Raw genomic sequence first — 22,031 nt, 5'->3', positions numbered from 1 at the left:
TGTTGGTAATACAGTGAATAACAAAGTGATGGAAAACCGAGTAATCCTCACCTATCATTTTCGTTTTAGTTGTTGACTCTTGCCTATTGGTAGTATAAAAGGAGCTTTAATAAGCAAGGAAAGTTTCCTCTTTCCTAGTAGACTGAGAGAGTATAACACAAAAATTCCTTTTGCAGGCACAGAAGAAAATATTGGCATTCTGCCTCGAACTTTGAATGTATTATTTGATAGTCTTCAAGAAAGACTGTATACAAAGATGAACCTTAAACCACATAGATCCAGAGAATACTTACGGTTATCATTAGAACAAGAGAAAGAAGAAATTGCTAGCAAAAGTGCATTGCTTCGGCAAATTAAAGAGGTATGGAAATATTTTAGTATGTAAAATATGTATAATTCCTGACGTCTTATAAATCCTTTAGATTGTTTCACCATATATTGGAATCTGTTTTGTGGTGGTAGTGTTTTTTGTTATTATTTATGTTTTTGAGAAAAATAAAGCTTAAAGTGTGAAGACGTCTTTTCTATTTATATTATACCAACAGCAAGAATGTTTAAACAAAACAAATGTAAATGGCTCTGAAATCTTTTTTGATTGTTGTAGAGCCAGCATTGTACTTTTTATGTAATGATTTTTTTAAATTCTGTTTTTTAATTGTGAAAGTAATATGTACCCAAAATTTAAAATAGGGAATGTGAGAAGTAAAAAGTAAAAGTTTCCTTTAATTTCATTCCTAAAGAAAGAATTATTAATAGATTGGAAAGTATCGTTTTTGGACCTTTTCTCTCTCTATATAAAATCCATACACAGAGCTTTCTATCTGTATATACACAAACATGGTCATATATATGATGTGTATATCTTCATACCTTTGTTTTTATATGTATGATATAATTTTTTTTTTAAACAAAAAAGAGATCTTACTATGCTTACCATTCTATGACTTGGTATTTCATTTAGCGTATCTTAAATCTCTTCCTACCTTAAATCATGTGCCTTTTATCTGTTATGTCTTTAACTTGTTTTTTTTAAATTTTAAATCAGCTTTTAAAATTAAGTCTCCATTGATGGACATTTGTATTGTTTCTGTGTTTTACTATTTTGAACAGTGTTTCAGTAAGGAAACATTCCATTGCAAATATATTTGGTGCTAATTTTCCCAAACTCAGGCCAAGATTGGGTATTTAATAATGTCTGATTTAATAGGTGAAAAATGGCTCACTTGAGCTTACTTCATATTTCTTTAATTGTAGATTAAGTGATTAGTACATCTTAGGATTTTTTCCTGTGAATTGTCACATATGTTCTTTGTCCATTTATCTAGTATTGTATGACTTTTTTTTTAACTGATTTATTTAAAAAAGAATACATTATTAATGTATTAGTGTATGGGTTGCAAATTTTCTGGCTTATTGTTTGCTTCTCCCCTGCCCCCATCGTGTTTTTCTTTTTTTTTCTTCCTTTTCTTAGTTTTTAGAGACAGGATCTTGCTTTATCATCCAGGCTGGAGTATAGTGGTTATGATCATAGCTCACTGCTGTCTTGAACTCCTGGGCACAAGTGGTTCTCCTGCCTCAACCTCCTCTGAGTAGCTGGAACTACAGGGGCATGCCACCGCTCCTGGCTGTTTTGATTTTTTTTGTAGAAATGGGGTCTTGGTATGTTGCCTAGGCTGGACTTGAACTCTTGGCCTCAAGAGATCCTCCTCCCTTGGCCTTCCAAAGTGTTGAGATTACATGTTTGAGCTGCCAAGCCTGGCCCATTGTGTTTCTCAGTATTCATCTACTCAACAAATTTTATTAAGTCACCTGGTTTTTTTCCAGGCAATATTTTCAGTTTTGAGGACAAATGGTACTGCCCTCATGGAGACTGACAATAAATAAATACGTAATATACTGTGAGGAGGTATTATTATATATAAGGTGGTACCATATAAACTTTTAAAAATGAAGTTATACTTGTCTGTTTATTCCTCTTGTGCCTTCTGGATTTTGTAGTATATTTTCAGACATTATTCTATTCAAAGCTGTTAAAAACTACTAATTGTTTTTGTAAATCTTTTTACCCTATTAATGCAAATTTTTGTTTTTTAAAACATTTAGAAACCAGGGTTTTAAGGCAGTAAAAAGTGTGTTACCAGTAGAGTTCAAAGATGAGTCTGTGACTATGGTCTCTGAAAGTAAAATAGTATTTTAACCAAATTTATGGGGATTGGTGGATAACTCCATAGCCAATTCATAGAGGAAATTAAAATCACTAATAATGAAAAAAATGTTTTCACTGGGCATGGTGGCTCATGCCTGTAATCTCAGAACTTTGGGAGACTGAAGCAGGCGGATCACTTGAGGCCAGGAGTTGGAGACTAGCCTGACCAACATGGCAAAACCCCGTCTCTATTAAAAATACAAAAAGTTAGCTGGGCGTGGTGACTCACACCTGTAGTCCCAGCTGCTTGGGAAGCTGAGGCACAAGAATTGCTTGAACCCGGGAGGTGGAGGTTGCAGTGAGCCGAGATTGCGCCACTACATTCCAGCCTGGGTGACAGAGCAAGACTCTGTCTCAAAAAAAAAAAAGAAAAAATTCTAACAAGTTATCCAGTTAAAACATGATACTGTTTTGCCTATGAAATGATTAAAATGTTAAAAAAAAAATGAGATAATGTACTTTCATACATTGTAAATGCTTCTAGAAAGCAAATTGACAATAGTATGTTAAGAGTGAGAACATTAAGATATTTTATATCTTTTCATCCACCAATTCACTTTTAGGTGTATACTCCAAGGAAATGGGTTTATTTCTATTTCTAAGGAAATAATTAGAATGCAGAAGAAAATACGTAAAGATGTTTGGCAAAACTTGGTGAATAATTTAAATGTTTAATAATAAGGGAATAATTAAGTCATTTCACGTGTGTTATATAGCCATCAAATGTTGTAAACAATTTTTAATTATGGGGAGAAAAAGCTTACAACATAAGTGTGGGGAAAAGAATAGAAGGGAAATATTTTAAAATATTAATAGTAACCAACCAGAGTGGCAGGGATTCTACATGATAATATTCTTTTTCATAGTTCTCTGTATTTTTCTGTGAAACTATATTATTTAACTAGGAAAAATTAAAGAATTCATTGAATTGAGTAGATGAAAGGTTGTGATTTGGTAGTGACTTATTTGGATAGGTAATATCTTGATTAACCTTAATGAAAATGTTGTTTTAATTTTTTTAAAACAATCTTTTTTTTTAGGTTACTGTGCATAATGATAGTGATGATACTCTTTATGGTAAGGTTTCATTGCTCACTTATCTTTGATATATTGATTATATGAAATACATTTGAAAAGCTTTTAATTTTTAAATCACTTCTAATGTTTTATTTTTATTATTAAAAAATTTTTAGGCCGGGAGCGGTGGCTCGCGCCTGTAATCCCAGCACTTTGGGAGGCTGAGGTGGGTGGATCATGAGGTCAAGAGATTGAGACCATCCTGGCCAACATGGTGAAACCCCATCTCTACTAAAAATAAAAAAATTACCTGGGCATGGTGGCGTGGGCCTGTAGTCCTAGCTACCTGGGAGGCTGAAGCAGGAGAAACCTTGAACTTGGGAGGTGGAGGTTGCAGTGAGCCGAGATCACGCCACTGCACTCCAGCCTGACGACAGAGTGAGACTCCGTCTCAAAAAAAAAAAAAATTTTACATTATATTTATTTATTTTTTTTCTATAGACCTCTCCTTTGGTTACTAAGGATTTAATTTCTATAATGATATAGTCGGTGATACCTGGAAAATGATACATATTTGTATGAAATGTCAGTCATTGTAATGTTTTGTTTGTATTAAATATTACAGATATCCCTTTTACTGGTTACAGTTTTAATATTGAATTTGAAGGACACTTGTTTTTCTTTGTCCTTTACATTTAATTTCTATTGGTTCATTAACATATTTTCAAAAAGAAAGGAATTATAAGAAGTAGTCTAACTTTGGTTAATCCACATATTATTTACATCTTCCTTTGTTCCAAAAAGTGTTTAACATAGATGGTCAAAAGATTAAGCATACTTGGTTTTTCAAGTCTGAGAATCGATTTGTACTTTTGTCACATTTTAGTCAGTTGCTTACTTTTGTGATTATTGTTTTTTCTTTTTCTTTTTTTTTGTAGGAAGTTTAACTAACTCTTTGAATATCTCAGAGTTTGAAGAATCCATGAAAGATTATGAACAAGCCAACTTGAATATGGCTAATAATATAAAATTTTCTGTGTGGGTTTCTTTCTTTGAAATTTACAATGAATATATTTATGACTTGTTTGTTCCTGTATCATCTAAATTCCAAAAGAGAAAGATGCTGCGCCTTTCCCAAGACGTAAAGGGCTATTCTTTTATAAAAGGTATACTAATGAATATTTTTATTTTATTGCTCTGAAGTTCTCTTCCTCGGCTTTGTGATAGCTGTAAGACTAAAGCAAATAGAAAATTGAAATTGTAATGCTAATTATTAACATTAAGAGAAGAAGATAATTTTGTGCTTTGGAAGTATGTTTTGGTATATTTATTAAACTTGAGTATAAAAGGGTCTATTTTGGTATTGTATTTGCTTGAGTATCATTAATTGGATTTGTGGTGATGGGAAAAGCTGTGTATGGTTATATTCACATTATTTTCCTGCTTTGTAAAAGTGTCCAAATTTTGGAGCTATGAAATGTTACTATCCTTCCAGAGTGGTTTTTCTAACCTTTTAAAACAATTATTCACAGTAGGAAATACGTATTAATAACATCATGACTCAGTACCTACATGGATGTATATATATACATATGTAATATTTACAACTCAAAAGTTTCATTAATTATACTTTTACTACAAGGAATGCACTGTGATATTTTCTATATTCTTTGTCATTTCTATAAAATGCTGGCCAGATGCAGTGGCTCACACCTGTAATCCCAGCACTTTGGGAGGCTGAGGCGGGTGGATCACTTGAGCTCAGGAATTTGAGACGAGCTTGGGCAACATGGCAAAATGCCATCTCTACAAAAAATACAAAAATTAGCTTGGCATGATGGTATGCATCTGTAGTCCCAGCTACTCAGGAGGCTGAGGCAGGAGGATCACTTGAGCCTAGGAGGTCAAGGCTGTAGAGAGCCATGATCACGCCTTTGCACTCCAGGCTGGGCAACAGAGTGAGACCCTGTCTCCAAAAATAAAAATAAAAAATAAATAAATAAATAAATAAAAATTAAAATACTGGTCCTGATTCAATAAATCTGATTTTATGATTCACTAATAAATTACAATCTTCAGTGTTTAATAGCTAGGTAATTTTACAGATTTAATCTGTACTGTATTTTGCCTCTCTTTTTTTCCCTGAGTGTCTAATTCTAAGGAATTGTTACTGTATTTAATTTTCCATTTGGCAGACTCTGTTGACAAACATTTACTTTGTGTGTTTGTGTAATTTACATTCTAGAACACTGTTATAATCTTCTCTGGTGTAACCTGAAATAGCTGAGTTGACTCCAGCTAGGATGTGTTAGAAGAAAGATTTCATTATATATCACTAGGAAAAGACTTTCAAAGAGATTACGTTGTAGAGCACATTCTTTGTCTCAATAAATTAATATATATCCTCTTTATTTTTTAAAGATCTACAATGGATTCAAGTATCTGATTCCAAAGAAGCCTATAGACTTTTAAAACTAGGAATAAAGCACCAGAGTGTTGCCTTCACAAAATTGAATAATGCTTCTAGTAGAAGGTAAAGAATAAACTGTAAGAGTAAACTCGAATCACTGATAGTATTCTATGCTAATTTAAACACAGCTAATTTTACATTAAAGTGGGCATTAGGTTCTCTCATGTTAAATAAATTCATAAGGCATAAAAAACATTTGGTAAACAGAATAACACCAAACACATTTATCAATACTGTTTCCTGTACTGACAGTAGATTTATTAATTTATAGGAAATCTCTGAGGTATTTTTACTCTTTCTTTATGTCAGTATCTAAGCTCGGTATTTTTGGAGTTGGTAATAATGGTGGCCTTTTCTCTGGGTCTTTCTCACTTATCCCCTGAATACTATATAAATATACTCAGTGAGGGTATAATCTTAAGGGGTTAAGGAAGGATGTTTTGGTGGGATTGGGGGATGAGAGGCAAAGGAAATAAGTTTAAGCAGTGAGATAATTAAAGCAGGCTTTTTCTTAGAGAAGGAGTCCTGTTCCCCTAGTCAGTTGGGCATGGGACAATACAAGATCTGGATCTATAGGTCAAATGTATGCTTTGCTTTAGGTGTGTATTCAGAGTATTGGCTAGCTGTACATAATACCATTTTAACTAATATTATCTTTTCAAACAAAATGTCACTTTATTATTAATGATACTATTAATAGAAATTGAACTGTCAGGAGATAATTTGAGGGATTTAGAGCTAGGCAAAAGGTGATTTTAGGCATTTGGGCATGTAAGTGACAGTAGAACACTGGCTTGAAATATTTAACAGCTAATTGGAAAATGCAGTGGTGGACTGTAATTAATATTAGGGTATAAAAAAGATTGATTTGAATACTTGTCTCTCCGATTTAGAATGCAGAAATTAAAAATGATAAGATAACATTTGATCTTTGTATTTCAGTCACAGCATATTCACTGTTAAAATATTACAGATTGAAGATTCTGAAATGTCTCGTGTAATTCGAGTCAGTGAGTAAGTTGAAATTCTTTAAATTTAATTATTTGTAATTGTTTTGAAGAACTTTTAAAGCACTTTTTTTTTCTTAATTCAGATTATCTTTATGTGATCTTGCTGGTTCAGAACGAACTATGAAGACACAGAATGAAGGTGAAAGGTTAAGAGAGACTGGGAATATCAACACTTCTTTATTGACTCTGGGAAAGTGTATTAACGTCTTGAAGAATAGTGAAAAGTCAAAGTAAGTGTTTCTGAAAGTGTTATTAGCATATTAAATATTATAATATTTAAACTTTCAACTTTTTTGTTTTTAGAAAGTTCTTTTTTGATTTTTAACCTGCTTCTTAAGTAATGACTGTGTATAGATTGTGATTCAAGTACTTAAGAGATCTTGGATTAAAGACAATGATAGAAATGTCAGTTGATGCCAGTAACTCATCAGGTAAAGTCAGTATTTTCCATGGCAAATCTATACCAATAGACACTGTAAATGAGAAGCTTCTAATGCTGGTTTAGGATCTAAAACCACTTTATTCTTATTAATGCACTGTGTGTGGTTCTAGATGCAATAGATTTTTGCATTAATTAGCATTTTAGGCTGAGTAAATATAAATCAGCCTTCACTATTTCTATTTAGGGTGTTTCATGACATCTCTTATATACTTGCTCTATACTAGGGAACGTAACCCAGTTAAATGTGGTTTTCTTTATATTTTACATAGTGGGTTATTGTTAGTAAGTAGCAGCAGTTAAACAGCCAGGCATGGTGCCTTATACCTGTAATCCCAGCACTTTTGGAGGCCAAGGCAGAAGGATTACTTGAGCCCAGGAGTTCAAGACCAGCCTCATCTCTACTAAAAATAAAAATAAAAAAATTAACCAGATGTGGTGGCAGGCACCCATAATCCCTGCTACCCTGGAGGCAGAGGCGAGAGGATCGCTTGAGCCTAAGAGGTTGAGGCTGCAGTGAGCCATGATTTTGCCACTATACTCCAGTCTGGGCAACCAAGCTAGACCCTGTCTCAAAACAGAAACAAAAACAAAAGCAAACAAAAAAAGATAAAAAGAAAACTGAGAAGGACTATTACATCTGAAACTAATCACTACCCTAAAGTTTAATTTCATTATAGGTGGCTTAATTATTTCTTTGTAAAATGTGTCAGCACCCCGACTTCATGAGATGTTTTTTAACTTACAATGTTTTCTGAAAATTTTTTCCGTAGGTTTCAACAGCATGTGCCTTTCCGGGAAAGTAAACTGACTCACTATTTTCAAAGTTTTTTTAATGGTAAAGGGAAAATATGTATGATTGTCAATATCAGCCAATGTTATTTAGCCTATGATGAAACACTCAATGTATTGAAGTTCTCCGCCATTGCACAAAAAGTAAATATTTTATTAAGCCTCTTATTATTAGAATATTAACAGTTTTTCTTTAAATAAATATTTTGTACTTAATACTGTAAGCCTAGGAAATAATTCAAAATTAAAAAGGTAAATATTTGACCAAGTAGGAAGACATGAGAAAGGATTGAAAGTTGCCCATGCTAGGATTAAAATGACCTTTAGTAATAAGAGTTAATAATAAGCATCAGTTATAAATTAATGAGTATTTTTGGAATGAATTTTCTGCTCTGCCATTCATCTTGTTCATTTGGTACTTCTGAGTAATTGGAAAACCCTCTGCTAAGATTAATACTGAGAACTTAGCCAGGAAGATAGATTTTTCCTCTAGTTTACATGTATAAGTAGCTTTTTTCCTATCAGAATGTTCATTAAGGGATGGTGATTCCTGTTTGTATGTTTGTTTGAGTAGTTTTTCCTTAACACTTGAGTTTTCATTTGACTTAAATTTATAAAATAATCATTTTCTAGTGGACGGTTCTTGTCTTTCCTGTTTTAAAAGTCACATTGAATATTTTAACAGGTTTGTGTCCCAGACACTTTAAATTCCTCTCAAGAGAAATTATTTGGACCTGTCAAATCTTCTCAAGATGTATCACTAGACAGTAATTCAAATAGTAAAATATTAAATGTAAAAAGAGCCACCATTTCATGGGAAAATAGTCTAGAAGATTTGATGGAAGATGAGGATTTGGTTGAGCAGCTAGAAAACGCTGAAGAAACTCAAAATGTGGAAACTAAACTTATTGATGAAGATCTAGATAAAACATTAGAGGAAACTAAGGCTTTAATTAGCCACGAAGAGAAAAGAGTATGTATTAAGAACTCATACTTCTATGCTTGTCTTCTTATTCTGAAATTAAGGTTAAATCTTAAGGCTCTCTCTTCGGTTTTTTTCAACAGTATACTGAAGTTTTTGTGTTCAACTTTATATTTTGAAAAATTTCAGACCTATAGAAAGACTAGTACAATGAATACTCATTTTTCCTTCACCTGGATTCTCCAGTTACCATTTTATGAGTATGCGAATACACATTTTTTGGTCTGTACGATTTGAAAATAAGATCCAGACATAATGACACCTTACATCTAAATATTTGAACACATTTTTCTAAGAACATGGGCATTTTCGTCATGATCACAAGACCATGAAATTTTCATACCCAAGAAATTTAACATTGATACACTCATATAACCTCGTATACTGTTTGTATTGAGATTTCTCCAGTGTTCCCAATATGTTCTTTATAGCCACTTTGTTTTCGTCTACAGCCAGAGTTAACACATTGCTTTTGATTATTGTGTTTCTTTAATCATTTCTAATCTAGCACTGACATTTTTGAAAAGTGGATCCTAGTTTTCTCATAGAATACCTGCAATCTAAATTTGTTTATTTCTTCATGATTTAGGTTTAATACATTGGGAAGCTTTTTATGTAGGTTAAGTTGTAAATTTTCCATTGCATCACACCAAGAGCCACATGATGTCTGATTTTTCCATTCTTAGAGATGCTAAGTTTTGCTCACTTGGTTAAGATAACAGTATTTCAGATCTTTATTGCAAAACCATATTATCTATGGGGCGATACTTACAGACCATGTGAGTATCCTTTCACTAAGTGATTTTATGTATTCCATCAGACTTTTATTTTGCAGTCTCAAGTACAAGTGCTAAAACTATGTACCAAGTACCTATGATCTCATATCTTCAAAAACAGTAATTGTTTGTCATCTTGTTATGATAAATAAATAAGATTTAACAGTTTTTTTTTTAGCCTCTGTCCAATTATAGTATTTATTTATTTATTTATTTATTTTTGAGAAAGCATCTTGCCCTGTTGCCCAGGCTAGAGTGCAATGGCACGATCTCGGCTCACTGCAACCTCTGCCTCCCAGGTTCAAGCGATTCTCCTGCCTCAGCCTCCTGAGTAGCTGGGATTATAGGCGTGCGCAACCATACCCGGTTAAGTTTTTTTTTTGTATCTTTAGTAGAGTTGGGGTTTCACCATGTTGGCCAGGCTGGTCTTGAACTCCTGACCTTGTGATTGCCCGCTTCGGCCTCCCAAAGTACTGGGATTACAGGCGTGAGCCACCTTACCTGGCCACCTATTCCCCTCTTTAATTGGCCATAACTCCGTGAGTATAGATGGAGTCCTCTTACCAGTGTCCTAGAAACACTAGTAGACCTGTGTTCATGAGTGTGCTTTAATGGTGTTGACATATCACACATCACAGTACTCTTTTTGGATTGCAGAAGTATAGATGATGATGTATTAGGCTAAATACTCTCATTTTGATAATTTGCCTTCATGTCCCTGAAAGTGATTATTGAACATATGTTTGGAAACAAGAATGATAGCTTCATTTGGAGTACAAGTCCCACTTTATCTGGTCACTATGTGATTAGACCGTGTTACTTGGGCTTCTGTAATGTATTAAATAGTATCTCCTCCGTGACGAAAGGAGCCATTAATAGTCTAGTTTGGCTGGTGTAGTGGCTCACACCTGTAATTCCAGCACTTTGGGAAGCTGAGGTAGGAGGACTGCTTGAGCTCAGGAGTTCAAAACTAGCCTGGGCAACATAGTGAGACCCCATCTCTACAAAAAAGTAAAATTAGCCAGGCATGATGATGCACAGGTGTAGTCCCAGCTACTTGGGAGGCTGCAGTGGGAAGATTGCTTGAGCCCAGGATTTCTAGGCAGCAGTGAGTCATCACTGCACTATTGCACTCTGGCCTGGGTGACGGAGTGAGACCTTGTCTTAAAAACAAAGAAACAAACCAAAAAACCCAGTTTTATTTATTTTCATCTTGAAGTTGAAATTTTTGTAAAATGTTGCTTAGTAAAATTTCTGAAATTACTAGAGAAAAATATTTAATGCTGTAGTTTATAATGGATTATATAGTGTAAATGCTTACCATATAAGATTGACTAAATATTTTAAGGAAATTCATCAAAATGTCTAATATTTGACATTTTAAAATCAATATGATTAGGTGTTGGCATGCTTTATTTTTTTCTTCTAGAGACAAAGTCTTGCTCTATTGCCTAGGCTGGAGTGCAATAGTATAGTTATGGCTCACTGCTGCTTTGAAATCCTGGGCTCAAGTGATCCTCTTGCCTCAGCCTCCTGAGTAACTGGGACCACAGATGCATGCCACCAACCCTAACTGATTTTTAAAAATGTTTTGTAGACATGAGGCCTTGCTCTATTGCCCAGGCTGATCTTGAACCCTTGGGCTCAGGCAATCCTCCTGCCTTGCAAAGTGCTGGGATTACAGATGTAAGTCAATGTGCCCAGCCCTTTATTCACATTTTAATTAAAGGATTGGGACTTTTAAAAACCGTTATAAAATACCTTGATATTAGCATACATATACTTATTTAGCTATAATAGCCAGCCTAAATTTTTTCAGTAAAAACTTTATCAGATGCTAACAATGATAAAACCTAATTATTGAAAACTGTTAAACTTCCGGCCAGGCGCGGTGGCTCATGCCTGTAATCCCAGCACTTTGGGAGGCCGAGGCGGGTGGATCATGAGGTCGGGAGATTGAGACCATCCTGGCTAACACGGTGAAACCCCGTCTCTACTAAAAATACGAAAAATTAGCCAGGTGTGGTGGCTGGCACCTGTATTCCCAGCTACTCGGGAGGTTGAGGCAGGAGAATGGCGTGAACCTGGAGGGCGGAGGTTGCAGTGAGCCGAGATCAAGCCACTGCACTCTAGCCTGGGCGACAGAGTGAGACTGCATCTCAAAAAAAATAAATAAATAAAATAAACTTCCCAAGGTTTTTCCACATTCATTCTGATGTCTCCTTCAATAGTTATTATTGTTTTACACAGTTAGAAAGTATGTAGTTTAAAATTATTAAAATAGTATTATATATTTATAGTAGAGTGGAAAAGAAAATTTAAATATAAACGTCTCTCAAATCTACCACTCATGTTAATGGATTTTTATTATATATTACTGTTTTGTAACCTGGTATTCTTTGTATAAAAATAAATTGTGAAAAGTATGAATTATTAATATAGGTTATCATTATTGATTACAGTAGTTTATGGTAGTACCATAATTAAACCAATCCTTTAGCGTTGGTTGAGTTGGGTTCACTTTTTCTTTATTTAAACACAACTACCATCACAAAACAACAACACTGTGATCAGCATTCATACAACCAGAACATGGGGTTATATTATAATTATTTTCATATAAATTCTTGGAGGCAGAGTTTCAAAGTCTGGATATCTATAGAACGATTTTCAAATATAAAGTTGAGACATTGGAAGATCTGTAGCTTAGAGTTTATTGTTTAATTTGTTGTTGAGTAACTTTAAATAGAAACATTAAAAAGAATAGCTGTTTCCTTAATGCTACAATTTATGTTATGAATGTATAATGGTCATGTTAAGTGTTTTATTTATTGCTTTATTTATATATTGTACATTTTTCATGATTATGTATGTGTTTCAAAGGCTATAGAATTGCTGTTGACATCTGGATAGTTATAAAAGCCTAATAAGATAAGTTCATGTAACATCTTTATTTGACAGATTAGTAAGTGGATGTTCTCAGCAACTTCTCTAGTGTATACAATCCTTGGGCTTTGGACTTTGACAGGCCACTTTTAAACTCAACCTTTAGCATTTACCAGAGATCTGATCCTTATGCTTCCCACCTATGAAATATGGATGATACCAAGCTCACAGAAAGTTGTGGATTAAATGAAGCAAATATGGAACTCCCCAGAGTAGTTCTTGATAGATAATAAATGCGATAATTAACTTTACTTATTTTCTTAGTATAGCTAGACAGTGAGACGAGTTACCAAAGGTCTATTTCTAAAATGTGGAAAGGCCAACCTGATTTTTCAGTTAACAAATCTCTGCAAACATACAATTTTTAGTGAGAACATTATCACTATTAAAAAGGACACATAATTATAATTGACTAAATGTAAAGTTTTATTTTTTGAACAGTTGGATGGTATTTCTCTTGGGATATATTTATTCTTTTATAAGAATTTTATCATTTACATGTTATAGAAACTGTTGGACTTAATAGAAGACTTGAAAAAAAAACTGATAAATGAAAAAAAGGAAAAATTAACCTTGGAATTTAAAATTCGAGAAGAAGTTACACAGGAGTTTACTCAATATTGGGCTCAACGGGAAGCTGACTTTAAGTAAGTTATTTATTTCATGTCCAGGTAAAAACTGAGAATTTTATTTACTTTTTTAGTTTTTTTTTTTTTTTACTTAATTTACTTTTTATATTAGGTGGCTTCTGAATTCTGATCTCTTTATACAAGCTTGAAAATGGCTGTTACTGGTCTGGTGCCGTGGCTCATGCCTGTAATCCCAGCATTTTGGGAGGCCTAGGCAGGCGGATCACTCAAGGTCAGGAGGTCAAGACCAGCCTGGCCAACATGGTGAAACCTCGTGTCTACTAAAAATAGAAAAATTAGCTGTGCGTACTGGCATGTTCCTGAAGTCCCAGCTGTTTAGGAGGCTGAGGCACGAGAATCTCTTGAACCTGGGAGGTGTAGGTTGCAGTGAGCTGAGATTGTGTCACTGCACTCCAGCCTGGGCGACAGAGCGAGACTCTGTCTCAGAGAAGAAAAAAAAGAATATAGCTGTTACTAATCCCATGCATGGTTATTTAAATTTTCTGTTTTTTTTAATTTTAATTTTTATTTTTTGAGACAGAGTCTTGCGCTGTCACCCAGGCTGGAATTGAGTGTTGCAATCTTAACTCAACTGCATCCTGCACCTCCTGGGTTCAAGCAATTCTCCTGCCTTAGCCTTCCCTGCCTTAGCCTCCTGAGTAGCTGGGATTACAGGTGCACACCACCACACCCAGCTAATTTTTGTGTTTTTAGTAGAGACGGTGTTGTCATGTTGGCCAGGCTGGTTTCAAACTCCTGGCCTGAAGTGATCCACCCGCCTCCGCCTCCCAAATTGCTGGGATTACAGGTGTGAACCACTGTACCTGGACTAAATTTTCTTTTAATCTAGAATATACTTAATCTTAGATGTTTAAAACAAAAACACAAAGTAGTTCCTTTTCTGTTTCTTAATGGGATTAATTTGTATTTTGAAGGGAAACTCTGCTTCAAGAACGAGAGATATTAGAAGAAAATGCTGAACGTCGTTTGGCTATCTTCAAGGATTTGGTTGGTAAATGTGACACTCGAGAAGAACCAGTGAAAGACATTTGTGCCACAAAAGTTGAAACTGAAGTATGTTAATTGAAGTATTTAAAAATATCCAGTGAGATTTTCGTACCAGGGTTTAGTGTACCACATCAGTGATGAGAAACATCAAGATAGTTTAGAATTAAAATAATGCTTTGTGTGTAACTTTATTATAATTAGGCATGTTTTGTTAGGAGTGTAAGGCACCAAGAATTTAAATATAGTGATTGGTTTTGAAAAATTTATACCTCTGTTATATTTATATCTTATTTTGGTATTGCTTGAATCATTGTATTGTAGGCAGATAGATTGTTTTTTGAGATTTGTCTTACTTAACATTTTTAAATAAAAAGTATTTTAAAGGTGTAAGAGACCTAAGACGTCATTTACTTGCTGTTCTGATTAAAACAAAAATGTTTATTATAAAAAGGATTGCCCTTGCCGGGCAACTACCATTTCTTACTCTTTTAAAATTTTATTTGTTTGTTTATTTATTTATTATAGTTTTAGAGTTAGGGTCTTGCTCTGTTGCCCAGGCTGATCTTGAATTCCTGGCTTCAAGCAGTCCTGCCCAGCCTCCCAGGTGGCTGAGATTACAGGTGCATGCCACTGTGCTCAGCCTATTCTCTACTTGTAATATAAGAAAAAGTATCCTTTTCTGCTGCCTCCACTGAAGCTGAAATTGATCAGTTTTTTGGGGGAGTTGTATTTTTTTGTTTGTTTAGTTTTTTAATCACTCAGTTCAAGGGCCTGTGACAGTGATGTCCAGACGTCTGCTGTCAAGCAAACCTTATGTATCCTTGACGTGGTTTGGGATTGACTGCGTTGTGAAAATGGAGGTTTGTTTCATGCACTATCCCGACAAAACCTTTTAAGTCCCATTATATAATTGAAACTATACCTGAACTAGGTAATCGTAATTGTTCTATAATGACTTGTCACAGTTTATAACATTGTTTTTATGCGAAAATATGCCTCATGGTCCATACAACAGAAAATAAATAATGGAACACAGGTTTTTCATAATTGGAGATGCTTCTATATAATTTATTTTAAAGAATTTCAGGTGGTGAATTTTTTGCTTTTTTAAAAACTGTCTAAATTAGATGGTACCACATGTAAAGGGTGAACCCTGCTGTTAATATTAGGCATGTGGTTTTTGCTATTTTTAGGAAACACATAATTATGTAGGATTTGAAGATATTATTGATTCTCTTCAAGATAATGTCGCTGATATTAAGAAACAGGCTGAAATTGCTCACTTATATATTGCATCTCTTCCTGACCCCCAGGAAGCTATTGCTTGTTTAGAACTAAAGTTTAATCAAATTAAAGCTGAATTAGCTAAAACCAAAGGAGAATTAATCAAAACCAAAGAAGAGTTAAAAAAGAGAGAAAATGGTAAGTGGATAAATTTTACTTTTATTTAGATATTGTAAACACATAAAAAGTACTCTTGGTAAGTATAAGAGATTTATGTAGCTCATTTACCATAGTGACCAGAAAATTCTTTCATCTAGGTAACATATTTTAATATTTTACCATTTGTATAACTTTGTAGTAATTTACTACCAAAAATATTTTTTGACTTTTATTTTAGACCAATATTATTAGAAAATGAGCTTCTCAACAAAAAAAAATCAAAACAAGTGTTAACTTTATGAGTAAAGCTGTACATTTTGTTACATATTCTTTTTTTTTTTTTTATGACAGCGTCTTGCTCTGCCACCAAGGCTGGAGTGCAGTAGTGGCATCACAGCTCACTGCAGCCTTCTACTCCTGGGCTTAATTACTCCTCCTGCCTCAGCTTCCTGAATACTTGGGACCACAAGTGTGCACTACCACAGCGGCTGCATTTTTTTTTTTCTTTTTTGTAGAGATGGGATCTTGCTATGCTGCCCAGATTGGTCTTGAACTCCTAGGCTCAAGTGATCCTCCCTGCCTCGGCCTCCCAAAGTGCTGGGATTACAGGCATGAGCCATGCTGTGCCTGGCCTTGTTCTATATTCTTTATGAATTCTTGCAGTATAGAAGATTCACTCTTGGGATAGAGTGACTACTGTGGAGTGGTTTAAAGTAGTTTGTTACTTTGATGCTTCATTCTAACTAGGAGAGCATTTTCTTTTTCTTTCTTCCCCGCCCTTTTTTTTTTTTTTTTAAAAGTCAGGGTCTCACTCTGTCACCCAGGCTGGTGCGCAGAGGCATGATCATGGCTCACTGCAGTTTTCTACCTCCTGGGCTCAAGTGATTCTTCCACCTCAGTCTCCTGAGTAGCTTGGACTACAGACATGTGCCACCATGCTGAGGCCATTTTATATACATAAATAGAATTGTTTGTAATATCTGCATTTTAAGAATTAGTTGTAATAACTGCTCTGCCCTTTTGTGTGTGAAACAAGATGGGTAGAAAATAACATGTAAGTGGTGCCTTTGCATTATGAAATGCACTAAAAAAGCACTAGCTCCGTTTCTTCTCTGATGTTATGCCAGTTCTTTACTATTTAGCATATGCCACCTATTTTTATCCTGAGTTTTAGAAGTGGCTTTTTCTGAAACATTACCCTGTTGTGGTTGAATTAGCAGATTTTTTTTTTAATGAGTAGGATGTGCTTCTAGTGCTATCAAAATCCTTTTTATTGAATGTAACAGTAAAGTGTCACTAGAGCAGCATATGTTTCATAGTTATTCAGTGAAACATATTTTTAAATGCTTAGATATTTATTTTCAATGTTCTTTATTTTTTCAGAATCAGATTCATTGATTCAAGAGCTTGAGACATCTAATAAGGTAATGCTTTAAGTTTTATTTTGTCTTGATAAGGTATTTAATTAACAAAGTTGTATGCATGATGACTAGATGTGTTTATTTTAAAAAATAAAGAAACAGTAATATAGTCTCTTGGTATGCATGAGGGATTGGTTTTATTCTGTTATTTTTTCTGTTCTTCTCTGGCTTGAGTCTTCTTATTTCAGCTTATATTTATCCTTTCAAAAAGCTGAATATTTTAAAATATGATCAGATATAAATAATTCAAGATCTTGGTATCTAATATCCAGTATTTAAAGAACAAAAATGTACTTAGAAGACATTACACCTACTGTTTATACAATTCCTATCTTTTCTTGTATTTTTTCTACTTATGAAAATAGTAGACACTAGTTGTACCAATTACATTAAGCTATATAAATAGAAAATAAAAAATTTCCCATAATATTCTTCCTAAATTTAAAACAAAACCAAACCAACTTGTTTGGAAGCTCTTTAGACTGTTACTTTATATATGTATTTACAGAACACTTACCATTTAGCAGATACTCTTTTAAGTGCTTTTTATTAACTCATTTAAATGTTAGAGCAACTTTATGATGTAACTTGCCCAGGGTGACATAGTTTTTTCAGTTTTATTTATTTATTGTTTTTGAGATGGGAGTCTGGCTCTGTTGCCCAGGCTGGAGTGCAGTGGTGTGGCTCACTGCAGCCTACGTTTCCTGGGTTCAAGTGATTCTCCTGCCTCAGCCTCCCAAGTAGCTGGGGTTACAGGTGGCTACCACCCTGGCTGATTTTTGTATTTTTTAGTGGAGACGGGGTTTCACCATGTTGGCCAGGCTGGTCTCAAACTCCTGACTTCAGGTAATCTGCCCACCAGGTAATTTGGCCTCCCAAAGTGCTGGGATTACAGGCATGAGCCACTGTGCCTGGTCCAGAGTGACATATTAAAAGGGATAGCAGCTAGGATTTGAGCCCAGGCAGTCTGGCTCCAGATTCCTCTTATATGCTATATAGCCTCTTTTTTCTTTGTGTGTGTGTGTGTGTGTTGTCTATATATGTAATTTTTTTAAAGGCAAAAATAAGATCATGCTGTGCACAGTGTGTTGCCACTGATTAGCTTTATTTACCTTTAAAATTTGAAGGAATTATAAAACTGTTTGCATTATTAATCATGTTTGCATTCTAGTTATCCCAAAGTATATTCACGAAACATTGCTTTTTCTTCTTTCCAAAGAAAATAATTACACAGAATCAAAGAATTAAAGAATTGATAAATATAATTGATCAAAAAGAAGATACTATCAACGAATTTCAGAACCTAAAGTCTCATATGGAAAACACATTTAAATGCAATGTAAGAATTTAACTTTGTGTTATATTAATAAATTAGATAAACAAGCATATGTTTTGGTTGAAAGGAAATAATTTAGCTTATGCAGCTAAGACTAATTTACTGAGAATGTTGAATTGCTTATGCGACATTGAACTCAATTTACTATTTTCCAAATCTGAATTTTTGAGAACTTAGACGAGGGTGTTTGACTTCTTTGAACATACTTTTCCACAAGATATGCTGGCAGCACTTTGCATGTAAAAAGGAGAAGAATATGTAGCCTTTGGACGTTTAAGCCTCAGCTAGTTGGAAGGGGAGCTTTCAGGAGAAAGGAATTTAGGTGTACTTAGAAAACCAGATTATAATGTTTCAGGGAACTATAACATGAAAATCAGCAAAATTAGGTCTTTCCTTAGAAGCTTGTTTTTATTATATGTATTGTTGCTATTGTTTATATGCTTAATAGCAAGGATTTTTTTCTAAAAAGTTATACACTGTGACATGTAAAGACTCAAAGGGTTTTTTGTCTTTCATACAAATTTAGATAATTTCATACTCAGTTCAGCTTAGAATGATCAGCTTGTCATTTAATCCATGTCTTTTAAAATGGCTTTTGGTTTTCTTTTTTGGGGGTAAGCTCCTTCAAATTATTCTTTTATTTAGAAATGGTAAAATATATGGTAATGTAGTAAGCTGAGTAAACTTAAAGCCAAACGTCTTGCTTTGTTGAAAGGTGCTTTTTTTATGTCTTTTCTATGACCAGAAGAAGCAGGCGTGGTATCTTATAAAAAGTGACTGTTGAGTTTCCTTTGTATCTCGATAGTCAAACTCTAATACCCACCAACATTCCCTGAATCATCTGAACTTTAGATGGGCTTTTGATACCACAGGGGTAAATGCGGAGCATTCTAGAAGAGCACTCTGTCTAATCTCCTATAGTAGGCCTTTCTTTTGGTATTTATTAGATACGTTATTCATTCTCTGGCTTTTCTGTACCTGAACTGGGAGAAATATCCTAATATTTAATATGTTAATAATTAACTATTTAGTAAATAATTAGTATTTAATAAGGTGGAGGAGCAAGAAACACTTGTGGAGTGTCCAACATGTGCCGGGTACTATGCTAGATTATTGGTATTATACAGATTAATAAAATCTACTACCCTAACAATCCCCCAATAAGAAAAAAAAAAACATAAATATAATACAATGTGCAGTTGTAGTCAATGTGTGAAGCTGAAAGTGGGTAGGGAGTTAGGAATACTTTGTGGAGATGAAAATGATTAAGTTGAGCCTTAAAGGGTGAGTAAAATTTAGCCTTTTGAAGGTAGAGGAAGGGGACAGTGGTAGTCATGAGACAAGAAGATACATTGGCCTTCTGTGTACCGGAATCAGAGTGCACAAAGTCGTGGAAATGAGAAATCTTTCAGTGAGTGCAGGAAAATACAAACAATTTGTTTAGGAAGAAAGTTTGAAGCAAGGAGAGGTGAGAAATGAGGCTAGGAGTAGTAGAATAGGATAAGATGAAAGACCTTGAATACTGCACTAAAGAGTTTGGGAAATCAGTGGGGGAGTCCTTTTCACCAGAGAAATAGCAAAGAGGAGTTTTTCATTTGAGTAGATATTTTTGGAAACTTGGAAGATAGGATTGAGATGGAATTAGACTACAGGCAGAGAGACCAGATAGCTACCTCTTGGAAGAGTTCAGCCAATAGTTGATGAGGACTTCGATTTAGGGTAGTAGTAGTAGTAGAGATTAAGGAAGAGGAAATTGATTTGTGAAGTAAGGGAATGTAAAACTTGTGAGACTTGGGGCAGTAAATTAATTGCTGGGCCTCCTGGCTCTCGGAACTTTTATTTGGTTAGTCATCACGTGCTTTTTGCTCTCATTTCTTGATCTGAATTTTAAGTCTGTTCTTTGATTTGGTAAATAAAAACAAAAAAAGTCAGAGACAGATCATTTCTGGCGACTACAACTTCAAAGAAAATAGTTGGAAATTTCACATGGGATTATATTTATTGCTATAGTATGTTTGCATACCATAATATATTAGCAATGTTTAAGGAAGTGATAGTAAAAAAAATCAATATTTGTAAATTAGTTAGTCCTTGCTTGTAAATAAACGTTATAGATTCTAGACCTTGTTTTATCAACTAACTTAATACAGTGTGCTAAATTTAAATTGTTCACTTAAATACATAAAAATATGCAAAGTAGTTTGGAACTTACCTAATTGTGTTGATTAACAGTTGATCTAGGGTCACTGTTCCACATCTTGTCTTGAGAGCAAACTCTTTCCAATAATGAAAAAATTTAGTTTGAATTCTTTGCTTTTTCTACCCAAGCATACCCTGGGAGCAGAAAACCCTCCTTTCAATAACTATGACTTCTGAAGGATAGATTTTTGGTGAGGATTGTATATTTTGAAGCGGGGAAAAATGATGGGCTCATTCTGGTAGGTACTAAGGATTGGGGAAGGAACAACTTAGACTTGTTATGGAGCTGTGTCAGAGGTGTGATCTGCCTGTCCCATGATTTTGTCATTTATCAGTGACACTAAGGGACTAATTGTGAGAAAGCATGGAGATTGTTCTTTATGACATCCTTTGTTTAGAGATGCTAGAAAAACTTTGCCTTTTTTCTTAAATAACCCATTACTTTATGACTTTAAAAGGTTATTTTTATCTGTATCTCCTGCTAATACAATGTTTGCTGATTAAGCGGCACTCTATCATACACTTTGTTTTTTCAAATTGATTGCTACAAGTTTCTGCCTTTACCATACATTTGATTACTCTATAGACTTGCACTTAAATGCTGAGTTTTACCCTTCTTCTAAATTCATATTATACCCTTTTTTTCGGGCATTCCCCCCCTCCCTCAGATACCCCCCTTTCTTTCTTTTTAGAGGTAGGGTCTCGTCACTCTGTTGCCCAGGCTGAAGTGCAGTGACGTGACCATGGCTCACTGCAGCCTTGAACTCCTGGGCTCAAGAGATCCCGTTGCCTTAGCCTTCCGAGTAGCTGGGACTGCAGGCATGGGCCACAACACCTGGAATTTCAATTTTTTGTAGAGACGGGTTCTCACTGTGTTGCCCAGGCTGGTCTCAAACTCCTGGGCTTGAGTAATCCTCCGGCCTCAGCCTCCCAATGTGCTGGGATTACAGGCACCAGCCCCTGTGCTTGGTTGCTGCTAGCCTTTTTAAGGGAGGCAGTCTGCCTTAAAAAAAAAAAAAAGTCTAAATGACGGATCTAGAAGCTCAGTTTCAAAGCTGTCTGTAGGCTGTATATCTTTGAATATATATCGACTTAAAGCTAAGGGCAAAACTATTTTTCTAGGAGTTAATGTTTAAGACAATGCTAATCTTTGAGAGGCTTTGGCTACAAAACAAAATAAATAGTTGAGTCTCGTATTTTTCTTTTCAAAGCACATTTCTGATGTGACTTCAGAGATTTATCTCCTTAAGATTCTCCAGTTATCCCTAAATGTTACTTATTTGCTAGAGCCATCAGTTATTTTAGGACGAAACTTAAGAAATAACTTAGAAAATATCTCAACAAATTTGAAAATAAAATTTTTATGGTACACTATTGAAAGTAATTTATGTGATTTGTACATTTTTTGTAGCTTTCT

At 34.5% G+C, this 22,031-nt stretch overlaps 1 protein-coding gene across 2 annotated transcripts in view; it reads left to right on the top strand.

Moving 5' to 3' along the window:
* KIF20B (kinesin family member 20B) overlaps window positions 1–22,031 on the top strand; it is a 69,648-nt gene that overhangs the window by 9,179 nt on the left and 38,438 nt on the right. Inside the window, exons 6-18 of one of the 2 annotated variants that reach the window (XM_003255206.3) lie at window positions 177–361; window positions 3,247–3,283; window positions 4,162–4,389; window positions 5,645–5,756; window positions 6,636–6,707; window positions 6,787–6,933; window positions 7,916–8,078; window positions 8,620–8,907; window positions 13,146–13,285; window positions 14,203–14,341; window positions 15,589–15,697; window positions 17,042–17,082; window positions 18,299–18,418. In XM_003255206.3, the coding sequence (XP_003255254.2) occupies window positions 177–361; window positions 3,247–3,283; window positions 4,162–4,389; window positions 5,645–5,756; window positions 6,636–6,707; window positions 6,787–6,933; window positions 7,916–8,078; window positions 8,620–8,907; window positions 13,146–13,285; window positions 14,203–14,341; window positions 15,589–15,697; window positions 17,042–17,082; window positions 18,299–18,418 (1,781 nt within the window). Of the gene's footprint in view, window positions 1–176; window positions 362–3,246; window positions 3,284–4,161; window positions 4,390–5,644; window positions 5,757–6,635; window positions 6,708–6,786; window positions 6,934–7,915; window positions 8,079–8,619; window positions 8,908–13,145; window positions 13,286–14,202; window positions 14,342–15,468; window positions 15,698–17,041; window positions 17,083–18,298; window positions 18,419–22,031 lie in introns of both variants that reach the window. The other variant, XM_003255207.3, reaches the window with a different exon arrangement.

This window comes from Nomascus leucogenys, chromosome 3 (genome assembly GCF_006542625.1).
Source record: "Nomascus leucogenys isolate Asia chromosome 3, Asia_NLE_v1, whole genome shotgun sequence".
In the NCBI taxonomy this organism is placed as follows: domain Eukaryota; kingdom Metazoa; phylum Chordata; class Mammalia; order Primates; family Hylobatidae; genus Nomascus; species Nomascus leucogenys.
Note: the sequence above shows the minus strand (reverse complement) of the source record. Positions and strands in the feature narration are given on the sequence as shown.